This window comes from Peromyscus leucopus, chromosome 4 (genome assembly GCF_004664715.2).
Source record: "Peromyscus leucopus breed LL Stock chromosome 4, UCI_PerLeu_2.1, whole genome shotgun sequence".
Lineage (NCBI taxonomy): Eukaryota > Metazoa > Chordata > Mammalia > Rodentia > Cricetidae > Peromyscus > Peromyscus leucopus.
Genome location: NC_051066.1, coordinates 103,473,061 through 103,489,796, shown reverse-complemented (window position 1 = coordinate 103,489,796; position 16,736 = coordinate 103,473,061). Strand labels below are relative to the sequence as shown.

At 50.4% G+C, this 16,736-nt stretch overlaps 1 protein-coding gene and 1 non-coding gene across 2 annotated transcripts; both read left to right on the top strand.

The window, feature by feature from the left end:
* The first annotated feature begins 1,688 nt into the window (after nucleotides 1–1,688).
* Nucleotides 1,689–1,761, top strand: Trnat-agu. Its single transcript has one exon. It is a non-coding gene; the product is annotated as a tRNA-Thr (tRNA).
* A 5,888-nt stretch (nucleotides 1,762–7,649) lies between these two features.
* Nucleotides 7,650–16,736, top strand: Fahd2a (fumarylacetoacetate hydrolase domain containing 2A). The gene is made up of 8 exons (XM_028892729.2): nucleotides 7,650–7,810; nucleotides 10,634–10,884; nucleotides 12,222–12,438; nucleotides 14,623–14,682; nucleotides 14,892–15,054; nucleotides 16,127–16,235; nucleotides 16,336–16,423; nucleotides 16,566–16,736. Exons 2-8 carry the CDS (start codon nucleotides 10,640–10,642, stop codon nucleotides 16,626–16,628), a joined length of 945 nt encoding a protein of 314 aa, XP_028748562.1. The 5' UTR covers nucleotides 7,650–7,810; nucleotides 10,634–10,639; the 3' UTR covers nucleotides 16,629–16,736.

Here is a 16,736-nt window from a genome sequence, read left to right as displayed (position 1 = left end):
GTAGAGGAAGACCTGATGCCGACCACTGATGTCCCCAGGCACATGGATGCATGCACCACACACTTATATACAAAAATAAATAAAATTAGTAAATAGCTCAAAGTTAGAGACAGTGGAGCCTCCCTCAGCACAGGAAGTATTTGTGGTGCAAGCTTAGAGCACAGGGGAATCCCTTCTGCTGTAGGACACATTCCAGGGGAGAACAAGGTCAGGCGTATGCCAATCAGTGCATTCTCTCCTGGGCCATTGTGATTGGTTGAGGCATGAGTGCCTGAAGTGATGACAGCTGCTGAGGCCCAGGTAACCCTTAGCTGGAATGCTGGGAAAGGAAGCTGTTGCTGTAGCGGATCATGCCATTCCATCTTCCCACCAGTGGGAACGGAGCCAGTGAGGGAAGAGGTACTGTCCCACGGGGAGGGGAGGAGAGGAAGGAAAGGGGGTGCCTAACCCTTTGAGGTGAAGTTCAAACTGTACCTTCAGTGCTTGTTCTCAGTGTCTGGACTTTCCACTTAGAAAAGCCCCTAGAAGAGTTCCCAATACCCACCCTGCGACACAGCCTGACACAGCCTCTCGGAACTGGACGTTCAGCTCTTAGCTGGAAACTTTTCAACTGCTAATGTCAAGGTCAATGTGCTTTCCAGACTCCTGCAGCCCAACTCAAGAGGGGGAGGATCAGACCAGCTCTTCTGCTGATGGAATGCCTTACAAGTAGGAGGGGGCCTTGGACCACCAGCGTGATGTGGGCACACCCCAGAGGCAGTGAATGCTGCACACCTGAAGCTTGGGGTGGGACTGGGGGGGCACTGTGCACTGTGCACTGGGCCCAGGGAGCCCCGGGCAGAGTTCCAGGGTGAGGCCCAGCTGCTCCGGTCCGGAAATTTTCAGATCATAGGACTAGCTATGAGGTTGTGCAGAATCAAGTCCGAAAGAGTGGGCTGCGTCTACAGCTGGGCTTAGCTGCCTCAGCACCCTCCCCTGGAAGCCCAGTCCAGCCCTCCTCCCTGCCCTTCCTCTCCAGTACACAGCTCACTCGTGAGGCATCACTTTTTCCCAGTTTTGAAAAATCACCAAATACAGTAAAACATCCAGAAACTAAAAATAAGGCCCCTGAAGAGCAGATCATCATTTAGTTCCTGACAGCCAACCGAGTTTTGAAGCCCTGGAGTCGTCCTGCTTTGTTGACAAACTTTCCCAGCCCTGAGCAGAAGTTTCTCCTCGGTCCAGCAAACGTGGTTCAGCGGGAAGGGGGCTGGTCTTGAAAAGTTTCTGCACCCCGATAAGCCTCTCCACCAATGCCGCAATCAAGATCAGACCGAATAAAACCGAATTATTTTCCAGACCCCCAGAGAGGAGACAGGGAAGAGAGACCAAGAAACCACGGATCTGTTTTCTAGGGGGCAGTTTAAGTACCCTGTGGGAGTCGTCTTGAGCATCTCTGGGGAGGTGGGTTTTCTGAGATGAGGCGGGGTTTGAGGAGAGAGAGATGGGGGAGGGGGAGTTGACGTGGAGGTCTCAGACTTATTCCCCTGTCCACTCTCTGTCCCCGTATATGTGGGAAGCAACAGGATTTGGCTGAGCAGGAGGCATCTCCACTGCAGAGTTCATTATTCCAGTCCCACTCTGGCACATTGTATTTATTATTTAATATTTAATATTCGTGTATTAAAAGAAAATAGTATCTCTGGGCTTGGGGTGTGGCTCAGTTGGTAGAGCGCTTGCCTAGTGTGCACAAAGGCCTGGGTTCAATCCCCAGCACCACACAAACCCGGTGTGGCGATGTACACCTATGATCCCAGCAGCGGGAAGGTGGAGGCTGGATTGCTTGCAGTGTATGTTTTATTTGGATATGACGCTGTTTACTTCTTCTCTCCTTCCCACGTTGATTTTATATACAAGCTGTTATGACCTCACGAGATATTTTTGGCAACAACCTATTCTGGGGACTGATGTTATCATGAGAAAAGAAACTCTGATTCAGATTCTCCTGCTACACAACACAGATCACTTCTGGTCTGTGGAGGATCTTCTCACACACCGAACAAGCAAGCAAGTTTGCAGTAGTGGACACCATCCAGGGGATCCTCATTCAGTCTGACACGATCTGAAGATTAGCACCAGAGTCTAAAGGGTGGGGTCTTGGTTCCCAGGAAGTCCCTCTTAACTTCCCATGCTAATCATGAGCCCAAGCTGGTTTTACTTACACGTCTGACCAGGGGACCCTTGATCCCTCCTCCGGTTGGATCAGTTTGCTTGAGTGACTCAGAATCGAGGGAAGCACGTTACCGACTCAATGTAAAGGACACAAAGGGTGCACAGGGCTCGGAAAGGGGGGGGGGGGGAAGCACAACAGCAATCTGAAAGGTCTGTGTCTACCCTGGTCCCAGGTACACGAGAGCATGAAGAGTCTTTGTGTCTACCCTGGTCCCAGGTACACGAGAGCATGAAGAGTCTTATTCAAGTATGACGGTGTGGGAGCCCACAGGGGTTTCCTAGTGAGATCTGAGCTTGCTTTACCCAGCAGGGCTGCATGGGGGCATGGATTGCATGCAAGGTTACTAGGTGTTTGGAAGGGTCTGCACTTGGCTGTGCTGGGGGAGGTCTTTTGCCCCACCCCTTGGTGTTCCTTTAGAAAGCCCTTTAGAAGAGACAGAAGGGCCCATGTATTAGGATCCGGGCCCTCCTGAGGCTATCCTGTGTTTCTGTCTGTCTCTCTCCCCTCTATATTTCTATCTAAGTCTCTTATCCTTTACTCCTCAAGAGTAACCTGGGGGAAAAAGTTGGGGGCGGACCCCCCACATGATGGCGCTTTCTAATAAGCTGCTTTATGGGATACAGAAAATGGAGAGGGCTTTTTGTATGTTCGTGTGCACGTATGTGCTGGTGCCTGTGGAGGCCACCAGAAGGCATGAGATATCCTGGAGCTGGAGTCACAGGCAGTGGTGAACCAGCCCATGCAGGTGTTGACACCTGAACTTGCCAGATCCTCGAGAGTTCCCCGTTGCCGAGCTATTTCTCCAGCCCTGGGTTAGTGTCCCTGTTTCTTGAAGTGCAGAGCAAAGGTAAAATCCCATATTATCAGTACACAGGGGAGAAACTGCAAGATCATGTGGTGGGGTGGCGTATGTTTTTCAAGAGTCTTTTGATGGAGCAAGGTGTGCTGGTGCATGCCTTTAATGCCAGCACTGGGAGTTTCAGGGAATCAGGTCTCTGTGAGCTCGAGGACAGCCAGGATTACATGGAGAGAGCCTGTATCTAACAAACAAAGAGTTCTTGTATGAGTTTATAATGTCATCAGCAGTACATGAGGGTCCCAGTCCTTCCAAATCCTGTGGACACTTGAAAAGGATTTTCAGTTATTTTAGTAGGTGCTTGGTGATGGCGTACTGTGACCGTACTTTACATTTTCATGATGGTCAGTGTGTTTCCATATCTTTTCCATCCTAATTTTCTGTGTGTCCTATTTTGTGAAGTTATCTGTATAAGTCTTTTGTCCAATAATGCGTTCAACTTGACTTTTCTCACTCACTGACTTTTCAAAGGTCTTTGTATAGTCAGGAGACAAGCCTTTTGTCTGATATTTGATTTGCAAATGTTTCCTTCTGTTCCACAGTTTGTATTTTCAGAATCTTTTGGGCCAAGACTCTGTCTGAGGTTTGTATGCGGTTCTGTTCACACAGGCAATCTCAAATACCTCCCCAGGTTCCATTTAGAACTAGGCTTGGCTTCTTTAAGCTAAGCTTAAAGGCTGAAATGCCTGGTTCTAATTCCCGTCTTGAACCACAATCCTGAAGTGTCTTTGGGTGTCCCTCAGGTATATGATGTACAGCCTATCCAAAACTGGGCTCATCATCCTCTCCCCAACCCCAGTCCCCACAGAAGCTGCATCTCCACAGATGGCAGAGGCTCTACCAGCTAAAACCCAGGAATCAGAACGACAGTCTTCCCTCTCAGGTCGACTTCTTGTCATTGAGGACTGCCAGTTCTTCCTCCTGAACATTCCTGGTCCCTTGCTGTCCCCACCACACAGCACAGCCCCATCGCTCCTACCTGTTCTACACTTGCCCGGACAACCTTCCTTGATTCAGATTTCTCCGATGCAAGCCGGCTCTCGACACCTCTGCTGAGTTCCTTCCAATGGCTCCGTGTGTGTGTGTGTGTGTGTGTGTGTGTGTGTGTGTGTGTGTTTAGATAAGGCCTGGGTTTAGATCTTGATGGTCAGTCTGACAGGTTCTAGAATCACTGAAAAGACAAACTTCTGGCACGTGTGTCAGGGATTATCAAGATCAAGTCAGGCTGACTAGACCCACTCTAACTGTGGGTGATGCCATGTCATGGCCTGAGGCCCAGGACTACATAAAAAGGAGAAAGCAAGGTGAGGACCCGCCGTCATCTCTCTGCTTGATTGCTGACAGAGTGTGAGCAGCTTTCTCGGGTTTCTGCCACCGTTCTTTCCCCGCCGTGGTGACCGGTGTCCTCAGATGGTGATCTGAAGTGCCCCCTCCTGCCTGAGTTTTATGTCAACTAGTTTGCTGTAGGGACATTCGATGAACTCACCCCTCCCAGTCTCTCTTTGCACATTTTTATTTTATTTTACATGTGTAGGTTGTTCAGCTGGAACCTCCAGCTCACTCCTGCTTGATCCAGAAAGCCCCATTCCCCTCTCCAAGCCCACCCTCTCAAAGACTCTCCAACAAAGGCACCAAAAAGCCCAGTTCCTCATTCTTAATGGCTGTGGCAGCTCTTCCCCTGAAGTTGCCAGCAGCCCCAAGACCCCACCTAAAGTGCTCAGCTTTTGACCATACATGGGCACAACCCCAGCTTGTGGAGGACACGTCGTCACCCCCTCGCCGACAAGGTGTATGAGCTCCCTGCTTTAGTTTGGGCATGTGACTTCTCAGGGCCCCTATCTCTGGGACTGGAGGACTCACCGGGAGTTGCTTTGATCAAATAAACCTGTTCTTTTACTTTTTCAGTTTGGCTTGATCTGGCTCACTGTGTCAGCGGAGAAACCTATTATCTCATTGCTGAAAACCTATTATAGGTGTTTTGTCTGCCTACATGCACTACATGCATGCTTGCTACCTGGAGAGGCCAGAGAAGGCATCAGATCTCCCAGAACCAGAGTTACAGGTGGCTGACTGTGAGATACCATGTGGGTGTGGAAACTCAAACCCAGGTCTGCTGAAAGAGCAGCAGTTGCTCTTAACCAGTGAAGCATCTCTCTGCCCGCCTCCTCCTTTTCCCTTTCTGCCATTCTTCCATACCACCACAACAGTACACATGGGTGTCCTGGATGATACATTCAAGAGTGGGGGGGGGGGCAAAACAGCTTGACCACACAGCTGCCATGACAGACTTAGAAGTCCAGACACAGCTTCTGTGACAGGCTTACTGACAGGCAACACCTGGATCCAGGAAAAGCCATATGCTGACCTCATCCAGGGAGGGCCTGAATCTAAGGGGAAATACCTGACATTTCAAACATTCCCAGCATACCCCTATATGCCTAGATAAATGTCAGCCAGTCAAGAGTCCTGAACCCTGAAAATCCCCTCACCCGAACCTCTGCTATGATTAAAAAAAAAAAAAAAAAAAAAAAAAAACTATCTTCCCCAGGCTCGGGGCTCTCTGCTCTCACTGCTGCATCAGACAGACAGAGAGACAAAGCTCTGAGCTTGAAATAAAGGCTCTTTGCTTTTACATTTGGGATTTGGTCTCCATGGTGGTCTTTTGGTGGTCCCTGCAATCTGGGCACAACAAAGAGCACCAACAGACTGAAGAGAGAAGCTAATGCCAGTTCCTTGTCAGCATGTTCCCAAGTTATTGTCTGGTTTCTAACTGTGAGGATGGAGCCTGGTTATACCCAGGAATTTGGAATTGTTGATGATTACAGAGCTAGGAAGAATGCTGTCAGCCTCACAAGCAGGCTAAGCAAACATGGAGTAGTCAGCCCCAGACCTGATGTGCAGCTCAAAGACCTAGAACATGGCAGAGCAATCTGCTCACATCCTGTCAGTCTGGCTCCAGTGCACTGACAACCTCAGCCAGCGCCATGGACTGTGAAGAAGCAAGACAAGAAGTCGCACGGGAAGGAAAACCCTCAGGTTCTTTTTCTGGGGGTGTAAAACTTTCTTATAAATAAAATGCCTCAGTGGAAAAAAATCTGTAAAGAAAACATAACTAAAACAAGGCCCAGAGTACTTCTTCCTGGGACAACTAAAGCCTCTGATGATCTATTTGGACCTTAATTAATTTAGGAACCTCTTTCTCAGAGCCTTTTATGTCTTCATATGCCAGAGGACTCGGGGTGTGGTTGTGTGAACATTTCCATCTAAATGCCTGCTCGAGAGACTTGAGATTATTCTTCACTACCCCATCGTGCCTACCCCACTCCCTTCTTTTTCCTAAAACAGGGCATGGGACAAAGGTGCTGCTGAGAGAAGGTGAAATTGGTACCGGAGCTGTTAAGGTCGGAGCCTGAGCCCTGCATGCCTAACAAGCTAGAGTTGTCCATATCTGCCCTCACTGTGCCAATTAAAGAAATGCAGAGTAAGACTTCTCCAATGTGGCCACACTGGGAGGAAGAACACATACAATGTCCGGTGACTCCCCGTGAGGTTTAGGTTCTCAAACTGAAGGCACATGGTATGTGTACCTAGGCAGTCCTGGCCAGGGTATGGTCCTGCACATTACTAATCCACCATTGCCTCAGCTCCAGTCTCTACTACAAGGTAGTCTTGTGGGCCCCGGGCCCCGACTGTGAGTGGCTGCCACCTTGCTTGCCGACCTTGACCAGATGTCCTCCCTATTCAGATTCCCTGCTGGTTTCCTTCTCACCTAACCATCACCAGAGAGATCACCGGGGAGGTTCTTTGTTCCTGTATCCTGCATTTGGTGTAAACAATTTAGATGCAAGAATGTAGAACATTCAGTAGCAGGTAGCGAACTTCTGCCCTCCAGGGATCTTCCATTGTGTTGTAAGCCTGTATTTAAGGTTTCCTCCCTCTATCAATAAACGGCATTTGGCATTTGGCATTCCAGCCATGGCGAATGACTCGCTGTCTCTTGTCTCAATTTTTTAATCCGCAGCCCCTCGCTCAGACATGGTGAACGGGTATCGGTAACGCGGGCGTTACCGCTACATAGTCTGACCAGTTGCCAGACTGATAGTAGAACTGTGTGATATCTCTTCCTGGGAGACAAACTCCTCTTCTGGCTGGCACAGGCTTCAGCTTTTTCCTTCCCCCAGCCCAAGATTCCTGGAGAAAAGCCCCGTAGCTGAAGAGGACACGTGTCTTTCTACAGAGTATCTTCACGTCTGCCAGGACTGAGAGGGTCATCTTGGGCAAAACCACTCCTAGCCTTTAGGCTTTCCTCACGAATACAACAAATATATGTCAACGGCAGAGGACAAAAACTATTGGTTACCGTTCACCAGGATGCTTTCTGTACCACTATGGGGTGCCTGGACTGGAGGCAGAAGCTCAAGCTAGGATGCGCTCTCTCCGGGTCTGGCTGCCCAGGATCACCCTGGAGCCAGCGAGAATCTCCTTAAACGCATACACTAGGCGCCCGCTACAAGAAGTACCTAGCAACGGAGCTGGGAACTTCCGGGGGAAGCAGGAATCCTCCTATTGGCGGTGGCTTAGTGACGTCATCACACCGCGACCGCTGTCCCTTGTTCCCCTAACCTCTGGGTGCTTGCAACTGTGACTGTCTGTGGCTTCTCCGCCTGCTGCTCTTGACCTGCGGCCTCGCAGGAGTCAGGTGACAGCGTAAGGCGCCGGGCGGGTCCGGCTGCAGCAGCCAGGTAAGCTGAAGCTAGACCAGCGCGGGAGGGAGGTGGACCCGGCGTTGGGAAACCAAGCAGCTGACCTCGGTTCCTGGAGAGTGGAGCTTGGCAGGGTCGCACACGCGGTCCTGCGCTTCAAGCTGCCCATTCCTGTGCTGTTTGCTAAGGGACCCTTGTGCTGTGAGGCATAGTGATGATTACAAAAACACCAGCGCCACCTGGGTGGCTTGACCTCAGTGCTGCCTTCTGGTCAGTGGGGATTGTTACAAAGATGGAATGAAGCTGAGCGCGCTGTCACGAGGGGCCAGCACATTCCGTGAGGTTTGGGGTTATCAGAGAGCAGCCGCCCAGCCTTATCTCTTAGGTCCCAGTCACTGGACGCCCAGAGGCATGAATGATTACCATAGGCTGGTAGCAGTTAGGGCCTGAGGGGACCAGGCAAGATGAAACCTGATTGTTTTGCTTGGGAAGTACCTTGCTTCAGTAGCATTTAGATATGGAGTCAAACACCAGCGCTTTTTAGTTGTATGACCCTCGGACCCTAGACAAACCCTTTACCTACCTAAGCCTTGGCTTGTTCATCTGTAAAATTGCCCGGCAGTACCTGCCAGCCACAGTCAAGAGAATTAAATCAGACATCACAGGTGGAACGCTTGGCTTTCCTTTCCTGGGGACAGTTACTGTCATTTTAGTGTGGCGTGACTGACCACATGTGCTGGGACAGCCTTTGGATTGTGGCATGGTGGTGCTTGTATAAGACAACAGAGGATAAAATGGAAAGCCTTTGGTTTTCTGGCCAGACTTGCGAGCTGGCACTGTGGTGATCCTGAGCAAGGTAGGTTGACTTGACCAGGTGAGGACCAAGAGCCTAGGACTGAGAGAGCGGCTTCTACATTTGTTCGCATAAAGACAGGGCACGCACACCTGGGCCTTGAGTGTTCCTCAGGTGCCATCACCTTAGTTTTTGAGACAGGATTTCGCATTGGCCTAGAACTCAACAGTGAGGCTACACTGGCTGGCTATTGAGCCCAGGAATCTACCTGTCTCCACCTCCCATTACTGGAATTACAAGCATGAACCACTGTGTACAAACTTTCATGTGGATTCTGGAGATGTAACTCATGCGTTCAAGGGAAGCACTTACCAGCCGGGCTGGCTTCCTAGCCCCATGCTGGTTTTAAAAGCAAGATACCCTGAAGGGGAACGACTGTGTGATAAAGAATGAAGACCAGACCTAGATTAAGACAAAAATAAGAATGGGTGGGGATGGAGTGTGGTTTAGCTGAGGTGTAGGTCAATTTAGCATGTGCCCTTCTGGCCTAGCCCCCATATCATAAAAACAAAAGAAACAAGAATGAGACTTATCTTTAGGTGGAGCTTAGAACTCAAAATAAGTTCTGAACCTTGTTATTTTCCAAGAGATCTGGATCCAAGGAAGGAAGGCATGGCCAGCCACTTCCCAAAGTTGATGATCACTAGGTTCTTCCAGGAAGTGAAAAGTCAAGCCCCTTGCATCTTCATTGAACAGACCAGTGCAAGCTTATGCTCCACATGCAGCAGCAGCAGCAGCAGCACTTAGGCCCAGAAGTGAAAGAAACAAACATAGCTGTTGAACCCAGGGAGATAGCTGAGCAATGTGGAAAGGCCAGGTCTCCAGCCTCTAGGTAACCCCAAGTCTCCCCATGCTCCAGCAGTAGAAAACGGGTGCCTATTAGAGGAGGTGGAGGGCTCCTAGGCTAGAGCAGACTGGCAGGGGTTCTACCTTGAACACATGAGCAGCGGAAAGTGTTTAAGTCAGAGTGTGAACCAAAATAAGACAAAATGCTCTCACCCCAAAACTAAAGCCTAAGACTGCTTCTTTTAGCTACAGGCCATAAGTACTGGAACAGGCAGAAGTTACTGAGACAGTCAGTTCAGATTCCAGAAACCAGAAGTGTAAAAGTACAGAGCCACAAGATAGTCACGAGGTAATGCTGCAGACTATGGAATGTCCTCTCCCTGGTTTCCAGGTAATGATCACAGAAATGCCTCACCTGAGGCAGCCAATGAAAATGGTGGCGGGCAACCACTCCTTAGAAGTAATTCTAGAAGTCCCTAGAAGCGAGCCAATCAGAATTGTACCCGTACTAGCACCCCTAAATGATGTAACCTTGTGACTTTTCCCTTTAAAAACTGAGCTTGCAGACAGGTGGGCGCTTCCTCCAGCCTCCACTGCGTTGGATGCATGGACGAAGTCCCTGCCTAGCTTGTATTGCTTTTGGATATCCACGATTAAACTTGCTTTGCATTCGCATGCTCGTCTTTGGTGGTCTCTCTGGGGGTCACGATCTGGGCACAACAAGAGGACAACAGGATCGAGTTAGTACTTCTAAAAGTTGTATGAAGCGGCTGTGAAGCCATTTCTAGGAGGAGCTATTTGCCCAATTTGGGGCTGATTCCTAGTCCTGCACATTTTAGCCCACGGTTGGAGGGCTTCCTCTCAAAGCTAGGTAGAGGGGGTGCCTGGCCATCTTCATAGCATCCTCTCAACATCAGTCGCTGGTATCTGTCTCCCAGCATGCAGGATGGCAGGGCCGAGTTGGCCTTGTGTGTCCCCCACTTGCCAGCGTAGGACCCCTCAGGAAACACTGGTTGAGGAAAGGCTGGGATCCCTGGGGCCAGCTTAAGGCCCGGCGTGGTCATCTGTACTCTGACTTTTTGAAGTATAACAGGGTAAAATGACCTATGTGAGCACCTCCCAAGTGGCATGCTGGGAATGGTTGATGGGGCAAAAGAACTAAGGGATCTTCATACTGGATCTAAAGTCCTTCTGTCTCCTGGGGCTGGCTTCTTTCCTTTTAGGCTTTGATGCTGAGCTCTGGTAGGAGGAGGCTGTTCTCAGCTCTGCTGCAAGTTCATAAGAGGCCTTGTCAACCCTCTAGAGATATGAGACTGGTACAGTTCCAGACACCCCACCTGGAGGAGCCTCACCTGGGCCTGGAGTCAGGGATTGGTGGGGGAGTTGTAGACCTAAACACTTTTGACCCCACACTCCCCAAGACAATGATGCAGTTCTTGGAGCAGGGAGAGACTAGCCTCTCAGTGGCAAGAAGGTAAGTCAGTAGGCCATCTTGACCTGGTCCCTCTCCCTCCTCCCGTCTCTCTCCTGCCCTGAGAGTTAGAATCAGCAGAGGAGCCGAGAAAGCCCACTGTTTTCTTTTTGACTTGTTCTTTTAGTAAAGAGCTAACAGGGTCTTGCTATGTAGCCTAGGCAGGCTTTGAACAAGAGAACCTCCTGCCTCAGCCTCTTGAATGCTAAGACTGAATTACAGGTGTATATGACCATACCCAGCAGAAGCCTTTAAAGTCTTGTATAATAACACCCTCAATTTACACAGAGGGAAACTGAGGCTCAGGGAGGATGATGAATTCATTTGGTTGTGGAGCTAGGACCTTACCTCATTATCTGCCTTCCTGAGAGGCTAAGTTCCTCCCACTGGAGGGGCCTGCAACAAGGTCCCAAGAAAGGCTTCTTGGGAAGATTCGGGTGTGATTCAGACCCTCAGAGGACAGATTCCAAGTTTGTGCTAGATTAACTGGGAGTGGCCCTGAAACTAGCTGTGGAATCGTCTAAGAGTCAAAGAACAGTAGGTTTGTTTGTTTTTCAAGACAGGGTTTCTCTGTGTAGCTTTGGAGCCTGTCCTGGATCTCACTCTGTAGATCTGCCTGGCTCTGCCTCCCGAGTGCTAGGATTAAAGGCGTGCACCACACCACCACCACCACCACCACCACCACCACCACCACCACCACCACCCGGCTCAAAGAACAGTAGATTAAAAGCACTTTAAGAAGGAGTTTTCACCCAGTAGAGTGGCAGAAATAGAAACGTTTGACAGCCCAGTGTCGGGGGCACTATGGTTCCAAATGGTCATTTTCTTAAAAAGGAGAAACCGCTTCCTTTCCTGTTATTAGGAACCAAGAGTGTGTCAGCAGTGTAGGAGAGCAGCCATGAGGAGGAGGGACTCTGTTCTAGGGGACACCAAATACATGGTCAGCTGGTAAACTCCATGTTGTACTCTGTCGTTCATACACAAAACGATGACATGAGACGGGTATTCCACTGCGGCTGGTACAAGCTATCCAGGACAGACAGGAGTTGTCGCCAGAGAGGGACACGAGGGGCCAGAAGAGGCGAGAGAGACCTTTCCACCTAACCCTGCTTGTACCGCTCATATGCTTCTAAATGAACAAGAATTACCCGGGAAATAAACACTTGAGGAGTACCACCATGCTTTGCTGTAAAGGACTGTGTAGGTGGCTTTGAGTCTTACCCTGGGTGAAAGATCTAGACAATGCAAAAAGCAAGTCATAACTGCTGTGGGCCCTTCCCAGCTGCCCTGGGATTCCCAATCTGTTCCCTGCTAGCCCTTCTCCTGCTTGGTCTCTACAGAGCCCTGGCTACCCAGCTGCCAATCCTCCCTCGGTCGCAGGTGACCTTCCTGGCCCCTGTCACCCGGCCAGACAAGGTGGTATGTGTGGGCATGAACTATGCAGACCACTGCAAAGAACAGAATGTGCGGGTGCCCAAGGAGCCCATCATCTTCAGCAAGTTCTCCAGTTCCATTGTGGGGCCCTATGATGAGATCATCCTCCCACCAGAGAGCGAGGTCAGTGCTTCCCACCACCCAGGTGGCTGTGGTCCTCCATAAGGGTTAGGCCCCTAGAGTGATGGTTCTCAACCTGTGGGTCACGGCCCCTTTGGGGTCAAATGACTCTCTTACAGGGATCACATACCAGATATCCACATTACGATTTGTAACAGTAGCAAAATTGCAGTTATGAAATAGCAACGAAGTAATTTTATGGTTGAGGGTCATCATAACGTGAGGACCTGTATTAAAAGGGTCACAGCATTAGTCAGTGCACCACACAGAAGCTAGAGAGGACTGCACTGTACTAACACTGCCCGGTGTGGGTGACAGGAGGAATTAACTGACATCTTTTCCCAATCACAAAGTCGTTTTCTGCAGTGAAAGTGTACTAATAATATATACTAGGTAAAGCCGTCCATACACTGCTGCCCATGCTCTGGTGTTCCCATCTGGCTGCACGTTTTCCCACAGTTACCTGTTCAGCTGTATTTCTGCCACACATGCGCCTTGTCCTGGACTCCACCAAGAACACCTTTTCATCCGTCTTCTCCCTGACACATTTGAGGGTGCCACATCATTTCCTTCCTGAACTTTCTGAAGAACTGTTTCCTCCTAGGGTGCCTGTGCTCAGTTTGCCTCATGTCCTTGTGATGGTCATTTATTCTCTCAGCCATGCTGGCCTGTGGAGGCCAGAAGAGGAGGTAGCAGTCCCTGGAACTGGGGTTAGATACTGTGTGCATCTGATGTGGGTGCTGGGAACCAAGCTGGATCCTGAAGGAACTGAGCGGCCTGTCCAGCCTCTAGTCAGTAGATCTCTTCCTCCCTTCCTCTCTATCTCTCTCTGTCCCTCTCTCTCTCCCTTCCTCTCTCTCCCCTCCCATCCTATCCCCTCCTCTCACCCCTCTCCCTCCCTCCCCTTCTCTCTCTCTGTCCTCCTTCTCCCTCTCTCTCCCTCCTCTCTCCCCCCCCCCCCCCCCCCCCCCCCCCTCTCCTCTCTCCTCTCTCTCTCTTCTCTCTCTCTCTCTCTCTCTCTCTCTCTCTCTCTCTCTCTCGCTCACACTCTTGGCTCTCACCTCGTTTCTATGCTGCATACCAGGCTAGCTGGCTCCCAAGCTTCTGGATGATTCTTCTCTCTGCCTCCTGTCTTGCTGTAGGAGTGCTGGGATTACAAATTTGTGCTGCTGCATCCAGCCTCTCACACGTGTCCTAGGGACTGAACTTGGGTCTCAGGCGTATATGTGGCTAGCACCCTACCTGCTGGGTCTCAGGCATATGTGGCTAGCACCCTACCTGCTGGGTCTCAGGCATATGTGGCTAGCACCCTACCTGCTGGGTCTCAGGCGTATGTGGCTAGCACTACCTGTGGGTCTCAGGCGTATGTGGCTAGCACCCTACCTGCTGGGTCTCAGGTGTATGTAGCTAGCACCCCTACCTGCTGGGTCTCAGGCATATGTGGCTAGCACCCTTACCTGCTGAGCCATCTCCCTGCCCCGCCTGGTGCTTTTAGTTTTCCCTGGAAGTCTTCATTTTTCTTCTTACTCAGTTTGAACGAACCCACCTCGGCCAGCGGACCATCCTGGTGCTTTCCACCCTGCTTTGAGCATGTCCTTACGTTGTGGCCTTCACTGAAGGCTCTTTTGTGTAGTCTCCTACACTAGTCAGCCATTCCCTAGAAGCCTGCTTCTTTTAGTGCATCGGTAGCTCAGGCTAGCACCTGGGTTCAGGTGAACTTCTGCCACTTCTTGCCATTACCATTGAAAGCAGCTGGAAAGACTAAATTCTAAGTTCTTTCCAGTTGCATTTTGCTCACTGGGGAGAGGCTGGCATTTGTTCACACTTTGTAGCCACATGCATTTCTTCCTTGTGAATTGCTTATTTAAGCCCCTTAAATAATTTATTCTGGGATCTCAAGCTTATTAAAACGAGTTAACACATTATAACACATACATGGTGTCAGGCACACAGTAGAGTTACATATTGCTGTTACCACTTGGGCATCACTCTTCATTGCAAGTGTCAAGGGTGACTTTTAAACCCCAGACGTTGTTGATCTCCTAGTCACCTCCAGTGGTGCCGCTTGTCACTGCCCAGAGCTTACGGTCAGTGAGTCACACCCACATGGCATTCACTTTACCCTGGTCCCGGAAGCTGGGGCCTGCCATACATCACTGCAGCTCCCTGTCCTCTCCCACTTTGCAGGAGGTGGACTGGGAGGTGGAACTGGCCGTGATCATTGGCAAGAAAGGCAAGCACATCAAGGTGAGGTGGAAGGGAGCTCCCGGCCGGGGAGGAGCAACAGCCCCGACCCTGCCCTTGCTGGTACTGACCACTCCAGTGGTGCCAGCTCTTACACTGGGCCGCCTTTGGCTAGCGCTGGTGCTAGTGTGTGATAATGGCTTTGAGATTCTTCGTTCTAGGGATTGTCATCTGTGATGTAACCTGTCTGGCCAAATCTCCTGCCCCAACAGGCCACAGATGCCATGGCTCACGTGGCTGGCTTCACTGTGGCTCATGATGTGAGTGCTCGGGACTGGCAGATGAGACGCAATGGAAAGCAGTGGTTACTGGGAAAAACCTTTGATACTTTCTGCCCCCTGGGCCCTGCCTTGGTTACCAGGGACAGCATAGCAGGTAGGTTGCTAGTCTTTGCCACTTGTACCCTCCCGTGTGCAGTACCCGAGTGTCAGGAGAAAACAGTGCTCTGGCAAGGACTATGGTTACAAGTACATGGGGAACTTCTTCCAGAGCCCCTTAGGGGGAACACAGCCACAGCTGCTGTGAAATTACACCCACAAAATGAACTGCAGAGAGCACTGTGCTTGGTGGGGGGCTTTCCAGCTTCCCTATCTGGAATAGTCAGTCCTTAAGCTGGAGAAAGCAAGGCTGGCTCTTGAACGTGGTGGAGAATGGCCGTGATGAAGCCTGTTCGTTCTTCCTAAGGGAGATGGGAGAGCACCAACAGGACCGTGCCCATCCACTGGGCACTCATCCCTGGGGGGTGGCATGGCTATGGGGGTGAGCCCCTCAGCACAGCAGTGACTCAGAAGCTGTATTCCAGCTCTGAGAGAGGTGTAAGATAGTTTGGGTAGACCCATTGTCTGCTGCTGTTATCCCTGTTGCTCTGGAGATGTTAAGTCATTTCAGATCTAGTTACCAGCTTCTGCTGGGGATTGATGCCCTTTTTTTCATTTTTTTATTTTTGATTTTTTTCTACTTTATTTTATTGAGATATTTTAAATATGTAGATAGTATAATTAATAACCATGACTACACTATTTAAAACACTATTACATTTATTTTTGTGTATGTCTATGTGCATGCCATGGTACTTGGATAGAGGTCAGATTTTTCGGGAGTTGGTTCTCTTCTCCTGCCGTGTGGGTCCCAGGGATCAAACCCAGGTCCCCAGGCTTGGCAGTAAGTGCCTCTACCTGCTGAGCCATCTTGCCTGGCCTGCGTGCCCATTTTTTAAAGACAAATTCCTCAGCTGTTTTTCTCCCTGTTCAGAGTCTAGAATGTCCCTCCTCTCCTCACTTAAAGGGCTACTGCTGTTGATGCAGGAATTCAGGGAATTCCAGTCTGTACAGGAAGTCCCAGTATAAAGTGCTAAGCCAAGGTGGGCAGACATGCTCCTTACAGTTTCCTCTTTCCTTTGGGGCTGGTGTAGGGGTGGATAACCCCACAGTATTATTTTGAATTCCAGATCCACACAATTTAAAGATCTGCTGTCGAGTGAATGGGGAGGAAGTCCAGAGCAGCAACACCAACCAGATGGTGTTCAAGACTGAAGACCTCATAGCCTGGGTTTCCCAGTAAGTGGGTGGAGCCCATCACGGCCATTCCCACCATGGCACACCTGGAAACTGGGCCCCTCTCAGCCCACGGTCTCACCTGGCCCCCTGCTTCCCCTAGGTTTGTCACTCTTTATCCGGGGGACGTCATCCTGACCGGGACTCCTCCAGGGGTTGGTGTGTTTAGGAAACCTCCCGTCTTTCTCAAGGTAAGTTAGTTTAAAAGAGGGAACGGTGGAAAGAGAGCTAGGGAGGCCTGGCAGGTTTGGAGCAGCCTACAGGCGTGAAATGGGGAGAGACTGACTCTTCAGGAGCCAAAGGCTGACGTCCTGGTGGCCTGCTGCCTTACAGAAGGGTGACGAAGTCCAGTGTGAGATTGAAGACATCGGTGTCATCATCAACAGGGTGGTGTGATGGCGTCCCTGTAAGCACTGGACTTGAGGCTCCCGTAAAGCTCACCACTGGCCTGCCCACTTGAGGCGCTCTTAGGTGGACCTTGGAAATAAACTTTCTCGAGTTGCA

Excerpts from the sequence above, each read along its gene's own strand:
- Fahd2a (XM_028892729.2), top strand. The coding sequence starts at position 10,640 with ATGCTGAGCTCTGGTAGGAGGAGGCTGTTCTCAGCTCTGCTGCAAGTT. Across the intron at positions 12,439-14,622 it reads TCCTCCCACCAGAGAGCGAG|GAGGTGGACTGGGAGGTGGA; the intron begins GTCAGTGCTTCC and ends CCCACTTTGCAG. Across the intron at positions 16,424-16,565 it reads AACCTCCCGTCTTTCTCAAG|AAGGGTGACGAAGTCCAGTG; the intron begins GTAAGTTAGTTT and ends GCTGCCTTACAG.